The following is a 20,980-nucleotide window of genomic DNA, read 5'->3' as shown; positions in this document are numbered from 1 at the left end:
TCCAAACGAGAGACTTAACAGTATTCACTAGGAGCAGAATTCCAAGAACTCTCGGATCTCATTCATGAAAAGTTATAATTACTGACTAATGAAAGGACATTATAATAAGATGTTTTTGGCAAAGGATTGAAATCTTTCTATAATTTATTTTTATCCTTACTATATTGCTCTAAGAGAAGTAGGGTAGTTGTTTTTATGTGACTTGGCAGTGGGCTAACAGAGACACAGAAAGACTAAGTGACTTGTGCAAGGTCACCCAGCTGGTTGGTGAGGGAATGAGAACTGTAACTATGTTTCCCAACCACCAGGGTGTATTCCACTTGGAAAGCCCACTGGTCATCAGAAGACAGCAGAGGGAACACTCTTCACTAGGATTTTAGCACAAATTCTTACTCACCCTGGGAAAGTGTTCTTAGGTTGATTAAAGCCAAACTAAATAGTATAGAAAGCCACCCATGGTACACTGAAACCATTAAGGCCCAATTATTTTCTTGTAGTTTAAGTACCTAAAAGTAGTTTCTCCTGGCTTCTCCTCCAAGTTGTCCTATGATTCAGTATCTCAGAGCAGTGTGCTCCCCTCCACCACACTTTTCTCAACCACCCACACTAGAGTAAGAAGAGCCTGCACCAAGACCAGAACAGATCCCTGGGTGGCCTTCTCTTAGTGAGGAGAGAACTTGATCTTCATGCCATCAAACTGATGGCTGATCTCATTCTCAGGAAGATCCATATTGCCCACATGTAACCTTCTCGGAAAAGCCCTTACATCAGCACTCTGATGTTGCTTTTGCCTATATAAGAAAATCTAGATCACAGCATAGCCACCCACTTTTGTCTCATTTCCTTTATCTAAGAGTTAGCTGGAGAGGAGATGAGAAGTGGGGCAATGCAGATAGAAATCATGAGGACAGCCTAAGAGAATGGGGCAGGGCAACCACATATGGCTTGGATAATCAGGAAACAGTGAGGAATAAGGATAACAAGGGATCCACAATTGAGAAAGCAGATTAACACACCTACGTTAACCTAGTTAGTGGAAGGTGCTGGGATCCTCACCCACATTCTTTCCTTAACTACATTCTACTCACCACGTGGTTGTGCTCTGAAGGGACAGTCCTCTCCATCCCACTACATTTTCTTGCCACCATTCCAACACATATATCCATCCCTATCTCCAGTCACCCTGTATTCCTTGTTAGCAAAAAACACACAAAAAAATCCTGCCTCAAAACTGTGGGAAAACCTAGTCTTTTTTAACATTTTTTAAAATATATAATCATTATTACATATGTTTTTCCCATTACCATTTAGTCCCCTTATGTCCCCTACCCCCAGCAATCACCACACTGTTGTCCATGTCTATGTCCATGAGTCCTTTTTCCCTTTTTTCTCAACCCCTCTACCCCTCACCACCCCCTCCCCTCCTAGTTTTCACCTGTTCTCCATTCATTAGTCTGTCTCTGAAAAACCTATTCTTAATTGCTGTACCCTCCAAAAGACTCTGCTCAAGAGATTCTGTTGGCAGTTTCTAATGTGCCACCTCCCGAATGCAGTCAGACTCTGAAAGTTTTCAAATGGATTCTGGAATTTCATATCCAGAATACACTGATTAAGAACATAGACTTTGACATTAGACAAATGTACACTCAATGCAGACTTTGCCACTGACAAGCTGTGAGACCAAACAAATGACTTAACCTCTTGTCTGCAAAATAAGAATAATGTTATGTATTTCATGGTATTGTTGTGGGGATCCATGAGTTTAAACATAGAAGTCATAGGATACAATGGCTTCCATGGATAGATGGTAAATAGGTAGATGCATACATACATACATACATACATAGACAAATTTCTTAATGTTGGTGAGTTAAAACATCAATGTTTAAACTTGATGGCAAGCAGAGGTCAGCACAGGGAGCATCTGGAAACAGTACCTAGTTTTAAAGATTTAAAGTATTTGAAGTCATACTAGTTTTATGCTTCAGGTGAGAGCTAAAAAAGACATTAGACAGTCTATATCTTCATTTTACAGTTATAGTAACAGAAGACACTCATTCAGATGACATGTTTTGTCCAATTCTACACAGCTAATAAGGGCTAGAATGTAGATACCCTAATTCTAAGGCCTTTTTCATTAAACTTGAAAGCCTTACTGACTTTGAGCTGAGTTGAGCTGGCTCCTAAAAACTTGTTCTTTCACTGGTAACCAAATATGAAACTAAATTATCTTGATCCAGTAGTATTTTTGAGAAGCAATATTCAACCTTACTTTTTCCATCTGATCATTTAGGACTGGCCCCACAATTCTAAATTTCAGCCTGAGCTATCATATAAGACTCAAAGTCCTTAAAAACTAGGGTCTGTCTTCTATTTGTTCTCCTATAGAACCTGGGGCAGTGTTGAGTGTACACTTCTAACTTTGCAAACACTTGTGAATTTGAACTGAAAAGATGTGTTTCAGAGAACCAACTTGAACCTTTTCTATTACCTCCTCTGATCACCTCACCCCATCACCCCTTCTACATAGATGCTCATGCATACACACACACACCCCTCAGCCAGTATCAGCCCTGAACAAAAAAGTGAAACTGGAACCATCAGGCACTCCATGCCCACACTCACACAAGAAAATCACACATTGACATTCTTTGAATTCTTTGAATTTCCCCAATAGCTGCCCATCATCTTCTCCCCAAGGGTCACACACTCTTTCCTTTCAAAAGCAAAATATACCTCTCCTAATTGCTGTTCCCTCAGAAGCATGCTCCTACTTTTTTAAGAGGATAAATTCATTGGTATTAAAATAACTGCAACAACAATTAAAATACAAAATATTTAAAATAAATAAATAAATAAATAAATAAACGCACCCTAAAGATTTTTTGTAATTTCCTCTGTGTCAGGTCTCTATTGCCTCTACTTGGACTTTGTAACAGTCCCCAAATAGGCCTCCATGTTTTAGTGTGTTACTTCCCCTCCATCCTTCTCATCATTACATGATGCATGCAATCAATATGAAACATTAGAAGGAATGAGATATGTAAAAAATGTCCTCAATACATTGTAAGTGAAAAGGTCAAGTCACAGAGACGTGTGTATGGAATGACCTATTTGTATAAAAAGTTTCTGTATCAATACAACAAGTGTACAGGACTTTATTGGCTCATATGGTAGTCACTAGCCACATGTGACTTTTTAAATTTAATTTAATTAGAATCTAATCAGATTTAAAATTCAGTCCCTCAGTTGCATTATCCATAGTTCAAGTGCTCAATAGCCACCTGTGGCTACCATATTTGACTGCAGATGGAACATTTCTATCATTGCAGAAAGTTCTGTGAAAAATGAGTGGTCTGGAAGGATATACATTTAACTGTTAAAAGCTATTACTTCTAAGAATGAAATTGCATACAGTAATGGGAGAGACAGACATACTTTTTCTCTATACAATTTTAATTTTGTAACAAGAATAAATTGTTTGTATAATTCAAAATATTTTAATAGGTTAAAAATTAAAATATTTTAATTTTTACTTTCCAGAAACCCTGAGCTCTGAGAAAATTTTCCAGTTGATAAGTAATAGAATGACATCACAACTTTGTTTTCCAAGTAGTTTCAGGTGGATTATCCTTCTTGTAAATTTCTTTTTTATTTTTTTTTATTTTTTTTCTGTTTGTGGGCTGCTTGTTCTTTATTTTGTTTTTTAGATTCCACATGTAAGTGAAACTAGATGGTATTTCTCTTTCTTTGTTAACATTTTTTTTTGCTTTCTTTTTTTTAATATATTTTATTGATTATGCTATTACAGTTGTCCCATTTCCCCCCTTCTCTCCCCTCCACCCTGTACCCCCCCACCCACATTTCCCCCTTTAGTTCATGTCCATGTGTCATACTTATGAGTTCTTTAGTTTCTACATTTCCCGTACTATTCTTGCCCTCCCCCTATCTATTTTCAACCTACATTCTATGCTACTTATTCTCTATACCTTTTCCCCCTCTCTCCTCCTCCCACCCCCCTGCTGCTAACCCTCCATGTGCCCTCCATTTCTGTGGTTCTGTTCCTGTTCTAATTGTTTACTTAGTTTCTTTTGGTTTTGCTTTAGGTGTGGTTGTTAATATTTGTGAGTTTGCTGTCCTTTTACTATACATGTCTTTTCTTTATCTTCTTTTCTTAGATAAGTTCCTTTAGCATTTGATAAAATAAGGGCTTGGTGATGATGAACTCCTTTAACTTGACCTTATCTGAGAAGCACTTTATCTGCCCTTCCATTCTAAATGAGAGCTTTGCTGGATAGAGCAATCTGGGATGTAGGTCCTTGTCTTTCATGACTTGGAATATTTCTTTCCAGCCCCTTCTTGCCTGTAAGGTCTCTTTGGAGAAATCAGCTGACAGTCTGATAGGAACTCCTTTGTAGGTTACTGTCCCCTTACCTCTTGCTGCTTCTAGGATTCTCTCCTTCATTTTTACCTTGGCTAATGTAATTATGATGTGCCTTGGTGTGTTTCTTCTTGGGTCCAACTTCTTTGGGGCTCTCTGAGCTTCTTGGATTTCTTGGAAGACTGTTCCCTTTGCCAGATTGGGGAAGTTCTCCTTTATTATTTGTTCAAATATGTGCTCAATCTGTTGCTTTTCCCCTTCCAGTTCTGGTACCCCTATAATTCGGATATTGGAACGTTTAAAGGTGTCTTGGATGCTCTTAATCTTTTCCTCAATTTTTTGTATTCTTATTTCATCCTGCTTTCCTGCTTGGTTGATTCTATCTTCCTTCTGGTCCACTGTATTGTTTTGAGACTCATATTCCTTCCTTTCACTATTGGCTCTCCTCCGTGTGTCTTCCTGCATCTGTTTTATGGTAATCTGCATTCTTTCATCTAAATTTTGTCCAAAATCAACCAGTTCCGTGAGCTTTCTGATCACCAGTGTTTTGAACTGCTCATCTGATAGATTGGCTAATTCTTGGTCGCTCAAAAGGATGAGTCCTGGGGGACTGATCTGCTCTGTTGAAAACATGGTTTTTTTTTTCCCCTGTCTCTCCTTTTTTTTCCCAGTCTGGTTGCTCTTGTTACGGTCGGGGGCGGAGCCTTAGGTGCTCACCGGGGCTGGGCACCCCAGTCGCTAGATTGTGATGTTTATGTGGGGGCGGGGCGGGAGCAGGAGCGGGGCGGGAGAAAACAATGGCGGTAGTTCCGTTCCCCTGGACTCAGACCCTTGTCTGGGCTTCTGGGCCGCGAGTTCTGCCCTGGTCCACAGTCGCTACCCCTCTGGGTCTGCCAGCCACAGCTTGCGTACTCAGGGATCACTGCTGCCTTCTTGCGCACCGGATGGCTTTTGCGCCGATTTCATGCCAAACCTTCCCCCGACCTCTGCGCGCCGCCGACCTGAGCCAGCCCTGCGCCCACCCAGCTCGTCTTCTCCTACCAGTCCAGATGAACGCGTCTACTTCAACTTCTTGGCTGCCCAACTTCCATTCACATAAATCCTCTGCTGGATCTGGGTGTTATTCTGATAGTAAATTATTGTTGTAAATTATTGGTTTTCTAATCTTGGTTGTAGGAGGAGGTACGGTGCATCCACCTATTCCTCCATCTTGCCAAATTTCTTTTTTATTTATTGATTTTAGAGACAGAAAGGAAGGGAGAGAGAAAGAGAAAACATCAATTTGTTGTTCCACTTATTTATGAATTTGTTGGTTGTTTCTTGTGCATACCCTGACCAGAGATTGAACTTGCAACCTGGCAAATCAGGACAACACTTTAACCAAATGAGCTACCTGGCCAGAGCTAGATCATCCATCCTTCTTACACTCCCTCCCTGCTGCACACACACCAAGTCCCACCAAAAGAGGGAGGTGAGACATGCGAGTGAGGCAACAGATTATGAGCTGAAAAATACAAAAGAGGTATAAATAACTTGCCCTGCTCCTAAAGAACTTAGAATCCTATTAAAAAACCAGATACACACAACAAAAAAATTAAGATTAAAGTAATTGATTACACCTAACATGCATTGCCAATTTACTATGTGCCAGGCACTATTCTAAACACTTTACAATTAATGTCTTATTTAATCATCACAAAAGCCTTGTGAGGCATGTTATTTCAACCCATTTCACAGATAGGAAAATAGACCCAGGGAGTTCAAGTAACTAACTTATTGTCATATGACAGATGTGTAGGGAGGTTGGGACTCAGTGCTTTGTTCCTGTGGTACTCTCTGGGAAGGTCTGTATGCAAAGGGGTAGCAGTGGGGGCAAACCAGACAGGTCCGAGCAGAGTTCATGATGGGAAACAGGGAGATAACTACTATGGTTTCTTTTCCCCAGGTAAAGCAGACTATCACCAGCCAACAGTGGAAGCAAAAAGCCTTACTATCTATGCTGCAGTCCAGAAATCCGGTGTAAGTTCTATACTTTCTTTTTGGAGGGTGTTTCCCATAGATTCCTGACAATTTACCATGCATTTCTGACATTCACAGTTCTACATAGATTCTGAAGCAGGGGAAATTAGGGGCACAGAAATCAAGAACAAGAATTCTCTAAAAGGGTATTAAGCTTCAGTGTCAGATAGGACTATTTGTTAATGAAATAACAGATGGGTAATCTTCTGGTTATCTGCTTCTACATAGGAAAAAAATGAGGACATTAGAAAAATGTGACATATAACTCCTTCCAGCTTTGGCATTTGAGGAATCTACACTTCCATGTTATGAAACTTTCCCTTTTCTCTAGGGAAAAAGGGTATATAGGCTTGAGGAAAAAGGGGAAGATTTAGAAATGCTATTGTGTGACATGTTGGTTTGATCCAAGTTTAGAAGTTTGTAAAGTGCCAAAGAGACAAGGAAGAGGACTTGAGGATTCTGGCCAGAGAGTGGTTGAAGAGATGGAAGATGATACATAGGCTGGAAATGAAAGAAAGCAAAACTGTAATGGGTGGACTGAGACATGAGAAAGGGATAAAGAAATCTAGAGTCATGATGAAGTTGAGCAGATGTTACAAGAGGGAGGCTAAAGAAATTAGGATTAGCTATGATGATATAGTTTTTAGACATGAAGACAATTCTAGGTGATAGGCCAAAATTTGGCCATTCAGGGTGCATGGGGAAGCAAATTCTGGAGTAAAAAATGTAAAGGTAAAGACAGCTTTGATTAGCTCCTTGGGAAATTACATCAGATGACAATAAATGGATTTCTGATAACCAGAGATGAACTTTTGGAGAAAGCTCTTATTTCTGCTGACCTCTAGTGGCCTGGAGAGCTTATTATACAGGCCCATGATCACAACTGAGAATGAAACTCCATTTAAATATATAGAGTCCCAAAAGTAACCTCCACCCTTGCATTTACACATTTCGGTAACCAGGTTCAACTTTATCATGGTGCCATCACTATCTAACCTATTCCATGCACTAAGCATCCCTCTTTTTACTGTAAAGTATGACATATATGCCAAAAGTTCACAATATATGTGTCAGTTCAATGACTTACCCACATTGATATCTAGTAAAGCAAACCCTTGTTTATTGACCCTTTGTACTTTCAAATCTACTTTAGAATCAGTTCCTCAGTTATCACAAAAAGGAAAAAAATTCCTGTTAGGATCACATTATATCTATGGATCTATTTGAGGAGAAATTACATCTTGCAGTACTGAGTCCCCTAATACCATAAAACTATTATCAGATAAAGGAACAGAACGTTGCCAGCAGCCCCCAGACCTTTTTGTGCCCCTTCCAATCACTATCCTCTCACTCCTCCCCTAAGATATCACTATCTTGACTTCTAAAAATGTAGTCTAGTTTTCTCTTTTTTCCCTGATTTTATAAAAATGAGATCCTACAGTATTTTTTCTCTTGTGTCTGATTTTTTTGCTCAATATTATCTTTATGATATCCATTCATGTCTTTGAGCTTAGATATACTACATTCATTTTCTTTGTTTTATACATTTCAATATGTGACTATAGTAGAATTTATTTATCCAGTTGACTTAATGGACATTTGGATTATTTTGAGTTTGAGGTTATTATAAATTTGCACTATGAACATTCATACATATGTCTCTCCCTTGGTAGACACATGCACATATTTTTGTTGGACATACACCTAGAAGTAGAATTTCTGGATCATAAGGTATGCATATCCTCAAATTGCCTAGATAAGACCAAACTTTTTAAAAGTAGGTGTAGCAATGTACTTTTCTACCAGCTACATATCAGGGAATTCAGTTGCTACACATTCTGATCAAAACTTAATAGTATTAAGTTTTTTATATTATTTCTTTTAAATTTCAGTCATTTTGTTGGATGTGGCTTTTTATGGTTTTATTTTGCATTTCCCTAATTATTAAGAGAGTTGAACTAGTTTCCACGTGTTTATTGTCCATATTAATAATATCCTCCTTCTTAAAGTACTTATTAAATCTCTAGCCCATTTTCCTTTAAGTTTCAGGCTTTTTTATGGATTAGTATAAGTTCTTAAGTATTTTTACATTTTTGGCAGTTACATGTTAGCAAATACCTTCACCCATTCTTTCGCTTGTCTTTGTAGTTTCTCAGAGATACTTTTTGATAAGGAAAGTTTCTTTTTTTCTTCTTCTTTTTTTTTTAGTGTAGAAGAATCGACTAGTCTTTTCCTTTATAGACAGAACTTTTTATGTCCTTTTTGAGAACTCTTTCTCCACTTTCAGGTGATGAAGTTATTATATTCTGTCATCTTCATAAAAGCATATGGTTTATCTTTCTCATTTATATTTGTTCTGTAACTGAAAATAATTTTTGGAGTATGGTGTGAAATGGGTCAGGTTTAATTTTTTTATATGGATAGCTTTTTTACCATTTGTCAAAAAGATTGTCCTTGCCCACTGCAGTGCCACCTTCATCATAAATCAAGGTCCATATATGTATGGATCTATTTTGAGGTTCTTTATTCTGCTTCACTGGTCTGTTTGTTTATATTTGCACAAGTAGTATAGTGTCTTTAGAAATCTGTGATTACAGATTTATTATAAGTTTGATATCTGGTAAAATGAGTTTTCTCACTTGTTATTGTTTTTCTTCAATAATTCTTGACCATTTTTGGTCTTTGTATTTTCATATATATTTTCAATTCAGTTTGTCAAGTTTCACCTAAGAATCCTGCTGGAATTTTAATTATAATTGTATTGATAGTTATAGTGCTAAGTCTTTTAATTCAAAAAATGATATAGACTTTCTTAATTTAGATCTTTAATTCTTCTAAGTGATATTTTATACTTTTTTCATAAGAAGATGTACATCCTTCATAATTTATTACTTGGCATTTGAGCATTTGACATTTGGGGATACTATCAGTAAGGTTACCTGTAAATTTTTCTTTAGTGTCTGTTTATTATTGATATATAGAAATACAATAAATTTTTATATATTAACATTAAATTTGCAACATTGCTAAACTCATTTATAAACTACAGGCATTTATCTATAGATGATTTTGGATTCTATCTGTACACAATCATAATCATCTCTAAAAAATTACACTTTTATTTTTTCATTTTCAATTAATATAACTTCTCTTTCCTTTTTCTTTTTCTTTTTCTTTTGCTCTTTTATTGGCTGAGATGTTTCACACAATGTTCAATAAAAGTGGTACTTCTGGTATTCTTGTAGAATTCCAAACTCAAAAAAAACCTTTCAATATCTTACCATTAAGTATGATTTTTGCTGAAGGTTTTTTGTAGCTGCCTTTTTATCTGATTAAGAATATTCTCTCCAAACTATGTAAAAATGGTGAAGTAAATCAATTACTTATTTTTAAGACCAATTTGTGTACATTTGCATTTTTAAATATTAGTGATAATTAAAATTTATAAAAATGTTGCCCATGAGGAAACTATTATTCTTGTGTTTAAACTTAAAATAGGTATTTGAATAAGTTTAGGCTTATTCCTACAAGTATAGGAACATGAGAGACATGAAGAACTAATCACATTGACATTTCAGATTAAAATTCTAAGAGTTAAGCCCTGACTGGTGTGGCTCAGTGGGTTGGGCATCATCCAACAAACTGAAGCATTGCCAGTTTGATTCCCAAGTCAGGGCGCATGCCTCCCTGAGTTGTGGGACAGGTCCCTGCTTGGGGCATGTAAGAGGCAACCCATCAGTTTTCCCCCCTCTTTCTCCTTCCCTTCCTCTCTCTCTAAAAATGAATAAATAAAGTATTTTTAAAAATAAAAAAATACAATTCTAAGAGTTAATTTGTAGACAATTAGAGTACTCTAAAGAGAATGGAGCAGTGAAAATTTCTGAATGCAGTTTAAAACCTTTGAAGAGTATCACTTCCCCTAAAATAATTGTTAGAATATGCTTGGATAAAATAAAATTTATAAGCCTGAACTTTATTTCTTAATGATGGATTTGGATTTAATTTAAATACACTTTAAAATTAATAATTATTTATTTTATTAATAGTTTATAATTATTAATCATTATTAAGTTTGAATTATTAAAATTCAAAAGAAAAAAAAAGTCCTCTGCCAATTCCGGTATGCCAAGAAATTTTATCAAGAATAAGTTGGTGTTGAATTTTATCAACACTGCATCTATTGATATAATCTTATGATTTTAAACATTTATCTTTTTTACTTATATACTAAACTACACTGATATGCAAAGATTAAAACAACCTTGTATTCCTGAGACAGAAGCAATTTTGTCTGATCCTTTTTGCCAGATTTTATTTGCAAATATTTTAAGAATCTTTTCTGTTTATGTTTCTCAATGAAACTGGCCTGTAATGTTTCTTTCTTGTAATGCCCTTGCTAGGTTTTATATCAAGAACATGCTAACTTCACAAAACAAATTGAGGTATGTTAGTTTCCTAGTGCTACTGTAACAAATTATTACAAACTTGGTGACTTAAAACAACAAAAATGCATTCTCTAACAGTTTTGAAGGCCCTAAGTCCAAAATGAAGGTGTCATTAGAGCCATGTTCCTGCTGAGACCATAGGGAAGAATCAACCTTTGCACTTCCAGCTTTTGGTGCCTGCAGGCACTCTCAGCACTTATTGGCTTGTAGCTCCACACTCCCAATTTCTGCTTCCATCTTCACACAACTTTCCTCTCTCTGTGACTTTGTGTCTTCTCCTTTTCTGTGTCTTATAAAGATACTCATCTCTGGGTATAAGACCCATCCTTATTCAGCATGACCTCATTTTGAAATTATTACCACAATTGTATCTACAAAGACTCTATTCCCAATAAGGTCACATTTTGAGATTCTAGGTGAATTTATTTTAGGGGGCCACAATTCAACTCACTACAGGATGTACTTCCTTTTTGTTATTCTCTGGAAATATTTGGGTGGAATTTATGTTATTTTCCCCTTAAATATTTGTCAGAATTCATGGGTAAAGTTCTCTGAGACAGGGGTTTCTTTAAGGGAAGATTTAAATTATATTTTTATTATTTCATTTGCCTATTAGATTAGTAATTATTTTTTCTATTCTTTTATTGGCTACCCTAGAAATAAAGAAATGCATCATTGACTTATCAAAGTCTAATATTTACTTCCTTACTGGACAATACTTTAACTCCATCTCTTTTTAATTTTTAGTTTTTAAATTTTTTAAACTGTACCTTTAATTTCATCTCTTGACTTATGTGCCTTTTTGGTCATTATTTTAATTTCATATATATTTTAAATATATAAGATGTAATTATTATTGTTTTCAATATGCATTTAGACTTTCCCACATCCTTACAATATTTTTGGTTATATTTACAATGCCCATATGATTTTCTACATAAACTATGATAAATGAACAATTATTCACATTTATTAATATTTCACTCATTTTAATGGCTATTTAATACCCTCATAAATACTATAATAACACCAAAAATTATTTACCAAATATTTGCTGTCTGCTAGAGACTTATAGGTTTTATCAGGGGTATCACCTTGCCCAATTCTAGAGGATAGCATTCATAAAGAATATGAGAATGTAATGTTCCTGGCATTGTGTCCTAACTGAAGACACCAAAATACAAAAAGTTACTAAGTTATTACAACTATGTTTAAAATAATTTCCTATGCCTAAATAAGAATACTAAAGAGAAATCTAACAACATACTAACCATATTGTGTTGAAGTAATAAAACTATGAGTGATTTCCTCTATACTTTGTTCTCCTTTCTAAACTTTTTAGTAAAATGTGGAAAGCATAAATTATTTGCCTTCTCCCCCATAGTAAATACCCTCCAGACAAGAAGACAGGTGGGGGCTGCTCCTGTTGATAAAGGTCTCAAATAGTTTCACATTCTTCTCATTCATCTCATTATTGAAAATAATTCTCCCTTAAATTCAAAATTTCTTCAAACATAGTATCTATGAGTTGTACAGGATATTGAAAGTCATTTATTTGAATCTGGCAATTATGCTTGAATTACCTTCTACAACATCATTTTCCAAGTGTTGGCTAGCTCTTGTTTACTGAAATGTAGTCTCTGACCGAGAATAGCAGCATCACCTAGGACCTTATTAGAAATTCAGAATACCAGGCCCTACCCAGATCTTCTGAAATAGAAACAGCCTCCTAACGAAATCTCCAGGTAATTCATAGGCACATTAAATTATGAAAAGCCCTAATCTACCCCAAGCACTTCCAGTAATGAAAGATCCACTGCCTCCTGAGGCAATCCATTCCATTTGAACATCTTTTATATCTAAAAAAAACCCTTTAATATATTGAGCAAAAGATGTCCCTAAAATTCTAACCTTGGTTTAAACTTGAAGGACTCTACAGAACAAATCTAATTTCTCTTCTTCATAGCAATTCATCAAAATACATGAAGAGAAAGATCACATTCCACCTGGAATTTTTTTTCTTCAGTAAACTTTTCTAGTTCCTTACCTCTTTCATCAAGTGACAAGATTCTAAGTTCTCTCCCATTAAAAACCATGTGTTTCAGTTTCAAGTCTTGCTCTATACCAGGAAAGAGTAGCATCACCCTGCACCAGTGTACCCAAAGTGTGTTGCAAGAATAATTTCCCTGGCATAAATCATGTCATCTCCATCTTACAGGGATGTGGTCTCAATTTACTCCTGCACTGATTCATCCTGTTATTGTGGATTTTAATTCATTTACAGTAACATCAACTAACATTGACTGAAGGGTATTTTTTTATGTGCCCTTTTTTTGTGGGGAATGCAAAGAAATACAGTATTTCCCAAGAAACTGATAGTCTGGGGAAACAATTTAAATATGAGTGTGTTAAATCTGGCATACAGTTAGGTGTTCCAGTGTTAGAATTAGACTTTAAATATCAAGGAATTTAGGTAAAAGAGAGGTCATTATAAGTTGATGCACCCAAAGAAGAATGATATGATGGGAAGAGCATACACTTTAAAAGACCTCAGTGGGACTCCTGGCTTTAATACTTCTTTCATTGGAAAGTACTAAATTTTCTGGGCTTTCATTGTTCATTTGTAAAATGTGAGTGACAACAGCATTTAACATAGAGAGTGTTTGTGAAACAAATGAAAAGATATTTGAAGGACTTTGTAAACTTTAATACACATGTTATTATTATTATTAAGTTCAATATTTGGACAGGAAAGAGAAGTAACAAAAATCCATGTTAGAGTGTGGGGATGGAATGATCTCTGCATCTAGTGGGTGATATGAGCCAGATCCAAATACTGTGAAGATGGACTTCTCTTTAGGTGTCCTAGTAAGAGCCACATCAATTTCTTTTCATGGTGAGGAAGACCTTTCAAACATCTGGGAAACACAAATGATGAATTAGGCTAACGCATGAGGTTGTGAGCTCTAAGATGTCCCTTGAGGAGTCCAAGCAAAGTCCAGAACATTGTGTTCCAGGGAATTTGGGGGAGAATTCCTGGGAAGGAACCTGAACCAAATTATTCTAAGAGTTTTCTAGATGAAAGTCTTTTGATTCTGTGCTTCCCCACAGGAAGAGTTGGATGGGAAATAATTCTCTGCTCAGCTAATTTCCTTCTTTATTTGTTTCTCTTGTAGCTTGTTCAGAAGGAACCTGATCCTCTGCCAGCTCAGGACCCCTGCACCACCATTTACGTTGCTGCCACAGAGCCTGTCCCACAGCCTGTTCAGGTGAGGCATCTCTCTGTAGAGAGGAGAGGCAAAGGTGGGACCTTTGCAGAGCTGAAATAAAACAGAGTCCTGAAATGGAAATGGCAGGCCATTGCAAGAAAGTAACATAGAGCTTCTGTGGCCTTTGTTGTAGGGCTTCTGGAAAAGCCCTCATGGCTGCTCACAGGGGGTCACAGTGTGCTCTGCTCACCAGTGTTTCTCTGAGAGTCATCCAAGGGCCACATCAGAATCAGCTGGTATATTTGTTAAAAATAAAGATTCTTGGGGCCTTCTACCTAGGATTCTGTTCAATCAGAGTGTCTATGGCAAGTACCTAGGCACCTACACATTAAATAATGATATCCTCCGGGTGATCCTGATGCATGTTTAAGTTTGGGGATCACATTTTGAGTGCAGGAATTTTCAAGTCCAGCTGCATAACAGAATCACCAGGAGCTTTGTAAAAATGCTTGTGTCTAGGTTACATCCAGACCTATTTAATCAAAATATTTAGGAGTTGAGCTCTGCATAGGTATGAAGCCTAGAAGAGAATGTGATGGGTAGCCCAGAATGAGCCTCACCTATTCTACCTCATTGCTAAATCAGCATTGTATTGATTTCACTTGACAGAAATCTTTCCCTTCACCAAATGAACATAGATAAATTCTGAGCCGAAATCTTGGCTCCAGTTTTGCTTTATTAAATAAAGCATTTTAGGAGAAGATTGAGGGTTGAAACACCACAGAAATGCCAACATTTACCCCTCTTTTTCAAAGCTCTGACTTCAAAATCATTTAAAAATGATACAGATTTTTAATAAAGTTTTATTGGGAAAGAAAAATAGTACATTTCATATTTTATGGGACAACCTTCTAAATTTTCCCATTTCTGTCTCTTTCTCAGACTCTTGAATCCTCTCCCTGTAAGAAGTCTTTGCCCAAAATCCCCATCTCCTCTCCCTCTCTCTCCTGCCTGAACCACTTCTTCCTTCTCACTTTGGGTCTCACTAATTCTTTTTAAAGCTCAGTGATTTGGAATTCTCTTAGCTTCTCCAAACCATGTCCCTTGCCTAAGAGTAAAACCATTGGTTTTCCTTTTAAGTCAAGGGAAGGGAAGGGAAGAAAGCAAGGAGGTTGAGGGGCACTGAGTTCAGTCCTCAGATCACTGGAACAGGTCTCCAAGTGTCCCTGATGGCAGGGGTATGCTTGGAAGGGAGCTGTAGCCCACCTTGCAGACAGGACAGATAATTTGAGACCTGAGTACTGCCTCCAGCAGTGCTTGACTGTGACACATCTTGACCGAGTAAGTCTCTATGCTACATGATTTCTGAGACCCTTTCCTTTTCCTAAGCAGCACTGTTTCTATTTGTTCCTGTGATGCTAGTACCAGTCCCTCTACTCACAGGCTTCTTTTGTTTTGCCCCCAGGAACCAAGCTCCATCACAGTTTATGCCAGTGTGACACTTCCAGAGAGCTGACATCACAGACCCAATGAAGGGACTATCTAAAGGACCATGGAGGAGCCAAAATAAACACTGAACTTGACCCAGGTCTCAAGTTCCTGTGACACTCTACACATCTGTACTCTTCTCAGATTAACTACTTGGTGATGTTGCTTCCACCACTCACCAGTGAAATGGACGAGGAGACGTCGTCTGTACTGCAGGGCAAAGGCCCAGAACAGAGTTTTCCATCTCTATGGTGTGTCAGACAAATGGGCAATGCAAATTTAGTGAATCCAGACCTTCAAGTATCTTGTTCTTTGTGGAGATTGCATAATGAAAGCCAAAGGCAGAAAGCCAGAACATCCAGCACCTACTCAGACCGCTGACTACCAGCCAGTATGGGACAGTTTACATTCTGTCTGTGTGCACATGGTTCTGGGAGATGATCCCAATCACCACACAGACCTGATTAAGGCTCTGTGCCTCAGTTTCTCTCTCTGGATAGGCAATGGAGAATGAATTCCTTATTACATGTAAAACACTGTGATAAAAGTGAAGCTGAAGAGTCAATAAACTAAAAACATGACTTTGACGTCTCTGGGCTTTAAATAATGGAATGAAAATCACTAAGATTCTCTTTTCTTTTTTGATTCTAAAGTAAAAATTCAGTTTATTCATCTGTTTGACACAGTACAGAAGAGGCAAAGTGTTTCACATCATAGATTTCACTTCAAACTCCTTGGAACATTCATTTCTTTGTCTAAAAGGAGTGATTAGATGGGAAAGCCAGACAATGCTTGGGCAACTGAAATAAGGTTGGGGCAGGAGCAATGGTAACATCATCCTCACAGTAATGGGCACATGGGACCATTAATCGCAAGCTGACTTTCTAGAATTATTAGCTGGAAGCACAGGAGCACCACTTCTGGATATTTGAGCCATCTCGGGCCTCAATCATCCGCTCCACACAGGTATAGCAGCAATTTCTGGTAGTCATCCTTGGTGTCTTGCTGGATATAATACTTCTTGAATTCAGACCTGATTTTCTTTTTTTTTTTTTTTTTTTACTTTTTTTTTTTTTATTTCAATCATTGTTCAAGTACAGTTTTCTGCCCTGGCTGGCATAGCTCAGTGGATTGAGTGCGGGCTACGAACCAGACCTGATTTTCAACATGTCCACTTCACCTCAGGAGATCATGATCAAGACCTTGTGCATGTTCCTTTGCCCTTCACGGAGTCATACAATCAGTCAGCAAAATACAGGGGCTTGTTCTAGTTGCACTGGACCAGGTTCAGGAAAGCATTTTCCAGGTCTCCCTTGACTTTATGACTGATCCTTTCCAACATGTCATAAGGGCTGTAGCTCATATACCTTTAAAATACTTTCTGGAGATGATGCATGCTCTGTTTGGTCATGATGCTGATCCACTTGAGAATATCAGTTCCTTTTCTCTTCACTCCAGCATCATAGAGATCCCAAGCATCTTGGTCAATCAGATCATAATGAATGGCAGAGCCATCGTCTACTCTTCTACCCTTTACAAGGCCAACCATCAGGTTGCAGAAGTCACCAGATGTGTCAGAAATAATGTCCTCCAGTCAGTCTGGTACATTTCCTTGTAGACTCTGTTAATTTCCTGCAGCTCCCAGTTGGTCCTTGAGTAGGTGATCTCAATGACAGAATCCTCATCAGTCCCCAGCCCCTTCATAGAGTCCTTCAGCTTGGAAGCATTATAGTGAGCAAGTGTTTTCAATAGGCCCAAAATCACCATCTCCAGGTGGCTGGACAAGGCTGACTTTAGTGCTGATGCAAGTTCCTTTTTGGTCCTTCTCTGGTAAACTAACACAATATCCTGCTTCTGTTCATTGCTGTGATTGGTCAAAATGTTGATGATGGTGACCTCATCCACACCTTTGGTCTTGATGGCCATTTCAATGTTTAAAGTGTTCCGGTGTGCATCAGAGTTGGTGTAGGCTTTGACTGACCCATACACATTTGGTGGTATAGATTTATCACCCTTCAAGCTTAGCTTGCACAGAATTTCATGAACAGTAGACATTTTGAAAGAAGTAGGGCTGGGTGCTGAGAGCTGTGAGTGTCCCCAGATGCAGAGCCAGATTCTTAAAACTATTGTTTTCAGAATGTGCAAATGGTGTTCACATTTAAAGAAAAGTGGCAAATATTTTGGTGATATTGTTATAAAGGAACTTGCAATAATCAGAACTTGTTCCAGAGTGATTTTTCACCTCCCAAAATTGTTTTCAAACTCTAGTTCTCTGTCTATTCCATTGAAGAACAAACCTGGAGCTTCAGCTAAGACTCTTCAACCTGAGTCTCAATCCATTTTATATCTGTAGAGTCACATTGCCAGGGTGTCTAACAGGTACTTCCTAATCCCTTACACTAAATCTATCTTGAAGTAGAAAATTAACATATTTTAGCCCAACAGTTTAAAATAATTGAATGCTTAATAAATTTCAGGCTGCAGACAGAAAGAGCCTTTTTTCATAAAGTACTAATCTTCTTACTCTCTTGTTTTCAAATAGGCCCTCTTCAACTGAAGCTGTTCTTCTTTCTGATAGGTACTTGTATGACCTTAGTGAACACTTTAAGAAATTATCAACTATCTTACAACCATAAAATGAGGATCACTAACTTCCCCTCTCAAAATTCCAAGGTTCTTATTACTTTGTACTTCCTCTGTTTGGTCAATTCATATTTTAGTTCTGTAGTTTGGGATAGCACATTTCCTGGTACCAATTTTGGTGATAGTGTCCTTAGCTGCAATTAACAAAAACTGGTCTGGATTTTTTATTTTTAATGTCAAAAAGGAATCTCCTGAAGATTGGGTCAAATAACTGTTAGGAGGTTCTGTAAAACCATGCTTTGAAAATGAGTGGGAAAAAAAAGGAGTGGGGAGACATAGGCTGTGGCTAGGACCACAGCCCAAATAGCAAAACCAGCCCAGGGATGACAATGCTGAGCACAAGCTGCACTGCCATTGTCCTCCCAGCACTAGATCTGGACTCTGCCACTCCCTCAGTTGGAATGGAAAAGTCATATTGCTGTTGACACTGCCTGCACCAAAGTGACTTCTGCAGGGCCCCTTCTTCATCTCTCCATCTCTAGTTTCTAATTCAGAGTCTAGGACTGAGTGGTCAATCATAGGTCACACTTCCATGTTCTACTCCAAAGAGGAGGCTGGGACTCAAATATCTGTCATTTTCTACTTTCATGGTGGTAAGTAAGATCTGCTTCTTATGAGTTAGAAAACCCCCAAACATAAGCAGTAGAATTCAATGCTGGGAAGGCAAAAAACAAATGTCCACTTCATCACTACATCACCATTGTCTAACCTTAGTTTCATTAGCTGTCTGTTATAAGCACTCTGTCCTTTACTATGACTCAGATTGTGCCAGCACCTCAGTCCCAACACTTGGGTTTTTCCTGTGGCTACATTCAACTTAAAGGAAGGGCAGAAACAAGGGAGGAAAGAATAGGCTACACCCTCAAAATTTCCTGTCCCAGGCTCAAGACCTCCCTGGGGAGGGTGGCTGTGTCATGGAGTGTTTTGTGCCACCCTTCAAATAACTGGAAAAGCAGAGAACACTTCAGTTTTACCCAAAGTCACTGTGAGTCAGCTAGAGTATTACTTTTCCTCAGGCTTAAAAAAAATAAAACTGATACTTTAGAGTCTTATTTCCCCATGTTTCTTCTCTAATGTTTTCTTCTGAATGAGCATATCTGAATTCTGGAGAACTCAGGAGGAGGAGGCCCATTTTTGGTCTTTAGAGACAGCTGTTCTGCAGTAGCCTTCAGTTTCTTCAGGACACTTAACTCTGGTCAGACACCAGAATGTGACTGATAAAGGGTGCATATGATGACTGAAAAACCACTGATTACAATAAGTTACTTCTCTTCCTGAAGTTTTTGTTTCTACCTCCTGGGAAATAAATAAAATACAGATGGTTCCTATGGAAATTGCACTCCTGTCTTGTTTTACTTAGAGGGTTCATGATATAGCAGTATGGCAAGACATGCTTCATGGTCTTGTGTCTCTATAGTTATAGCTATGAAATATTAAAGGTGGCTAATTTGTTTTGGTGAGCTCTGAGGTTGTCCCTTTCCTGTGGCATGGGCAAGGCTTAGCTCTATGCCTTCTTCACCAAAGTTAGGAACCAGACTTCACACAGAGAAGAGAACTATGTTTAAAGAGTTGTTAAATTTTTGTCACCATAAGAATATTTACAATTTCCAAACGTCTCCAAATTCTCCTGTGGAACAAATCTAGAGCAAAGTTTCTCAACTGTAGTAGTACTGATATTTTGGCTCAGATAGTTGTTTTTCATGGCTGTCCCATGTATTGCATGATGTTTAGCAGATGCCAATAGCACATATCTTGTCCCTGATCATTACAATAAAAAAGTCTCCAAACATTACCAAATGTTCCCCTGTGAAAAAAATCTTCCCACTTACAAAGAACTACAAATTGAGAAACATACTGGCTATCTAGTGAACTTCCATGGGCTGAACAAACTTCTATATACCAAGAAGTAGAGCTACCAAAAATCACATTCTGAAATTGGCCATCTGGTCACTTAAGCATGGCCAAACCCTGCAAAAATTATCAAGGTTATCTAAACACTAGAGTTATCAGGTTAGATTTTTTAAAATGCTGATGCCCCAAATGGAAACATATTCTGTGTTCATGGATCAGAAGAATTAACATCATCAAAATGTCCACACTACCCAAAGCAATTTATAGATTCAACACAATACTTTTAAAGTATTAATGGCATATTTCACAGACATAGAACAAACACCTCAAAAATGTATATGAAACCATAAACAACCCAGAATAGCTGCAGCAATTTTGAGAAAGAAGAGGAAAGTAAGAGGGATCACAATATCTGATATCAAACTGTATTACAAGGCCACTATAATCAAAACAGCCTGGTACTGGCATAAAAACAGACAGATAGACCAATGGAACAGAACAGAGAGCCCAGAAATAAACTCAAGTCTCTACAGCCAATTAATACTTGACAAAGGAGACAGTAACATAAAATGGATAAAAACAGCCTCTTCAACAAATGGTGTTGGGAGATCTGGACAGCTACATGCAAAAAAAAAAAAAAAAAAAAAAAAAGAAACTTGAGCACCGACTTACAACATACACAAAAATAAACTCAAGGTGGATAAAAGATTTAAATATAAGTCGCGACACCATAAAAGTCCTAGAGGAGAACATAGGCAGGAAAATCTAGGATATTCCATACCACAATATTTTCACTGATATGTCCCCTAGAGCAAGGAACATAAAGGAAAGAATAAATAAATGGGACCTCATCAAAATAAAAAGCTCCTGTGTGGCTAAGGAAAACAGCATTGAAATGAAAAGAGAACCAATCATATGGGAAAACATATTTGCCAATGATATCT

At 37.5% G+C, this 20,980-nt stretch overlaps 2 protein-coding genes across 3 annotated transcripts in view; one reads left to right on the top strand and one right to left on the bottom strand.

Moving 5' to 3' along the window:
- The window catches only part of SLAMF1 (signaling lymphocytic activation molecule family member 1), a 35,431-nt gene extending 18,898 nt beyond the window's left edge, over positions 1-16,533 (top strand). Inside the window, exons 5-7 of one of the 2 annotated variants that reach the window (XM_036015062.1) lie at positions 6,327-6,400; positions 14,031-14,114; positions 15,520-16,533. In XM_036015062.1, the coding sequence (XP_035870955.1) occupies positions 6,327-6,400; positions 14,031-14,114; positions 15,520-15,570 (209 nt within the window). In that variant the 3' untranslated portion in view covers positions 15,571-16,533. Of the gene's footprint in view, positions 1-6,326; positions 6,401-14,021; positions 14,115-15,519 lie in introns of both variants that reach the window. The other variant, XM_036015061.1, reaches the window with a different exon arrangement.
- A 428-nt stretch (positions 16,534-16,961) lies between these two features.
- Positions 16,962-17,839, bottom strand: LOC114512053 (annexin A2-like). Its single transcript, XM_036015063.1, has one exon. It carries the CDS (start codon positions 17,595-17,597, stop codon positions 17,091-17,093), a length of 507 nt encoding a protein of 168 aa, XP_035870956.1. The 5' UTR covers positions 17,598-17,839; the 3' UTR covers positions 16,962-17,090.
- Between the last annotated feature and the right edge of the window lie 3,141 nt (positions 17,840-20,980).

The sequence above is a fragment of the Phyllostomus discolor genome, chromosome 14, assembly GCF_004126475.2.
Source record: "Phyllostomus discolor isolate MPI-MPIP mPhyDis1 chromosome 14, mPhyDis1.pri.v3, whole genome shotgun sequence".
In the NCBI taxonomy this organism is placed as follows: Eukaryota; Metazoa; Chordata; class Mammalia; order Chiroptera; family Phyllostomidae; genus Phyllostomus; species Phyllostomus discolor.
This window is presented reverse-complemented; position numbering and strand designations above follow the sequence as displayed.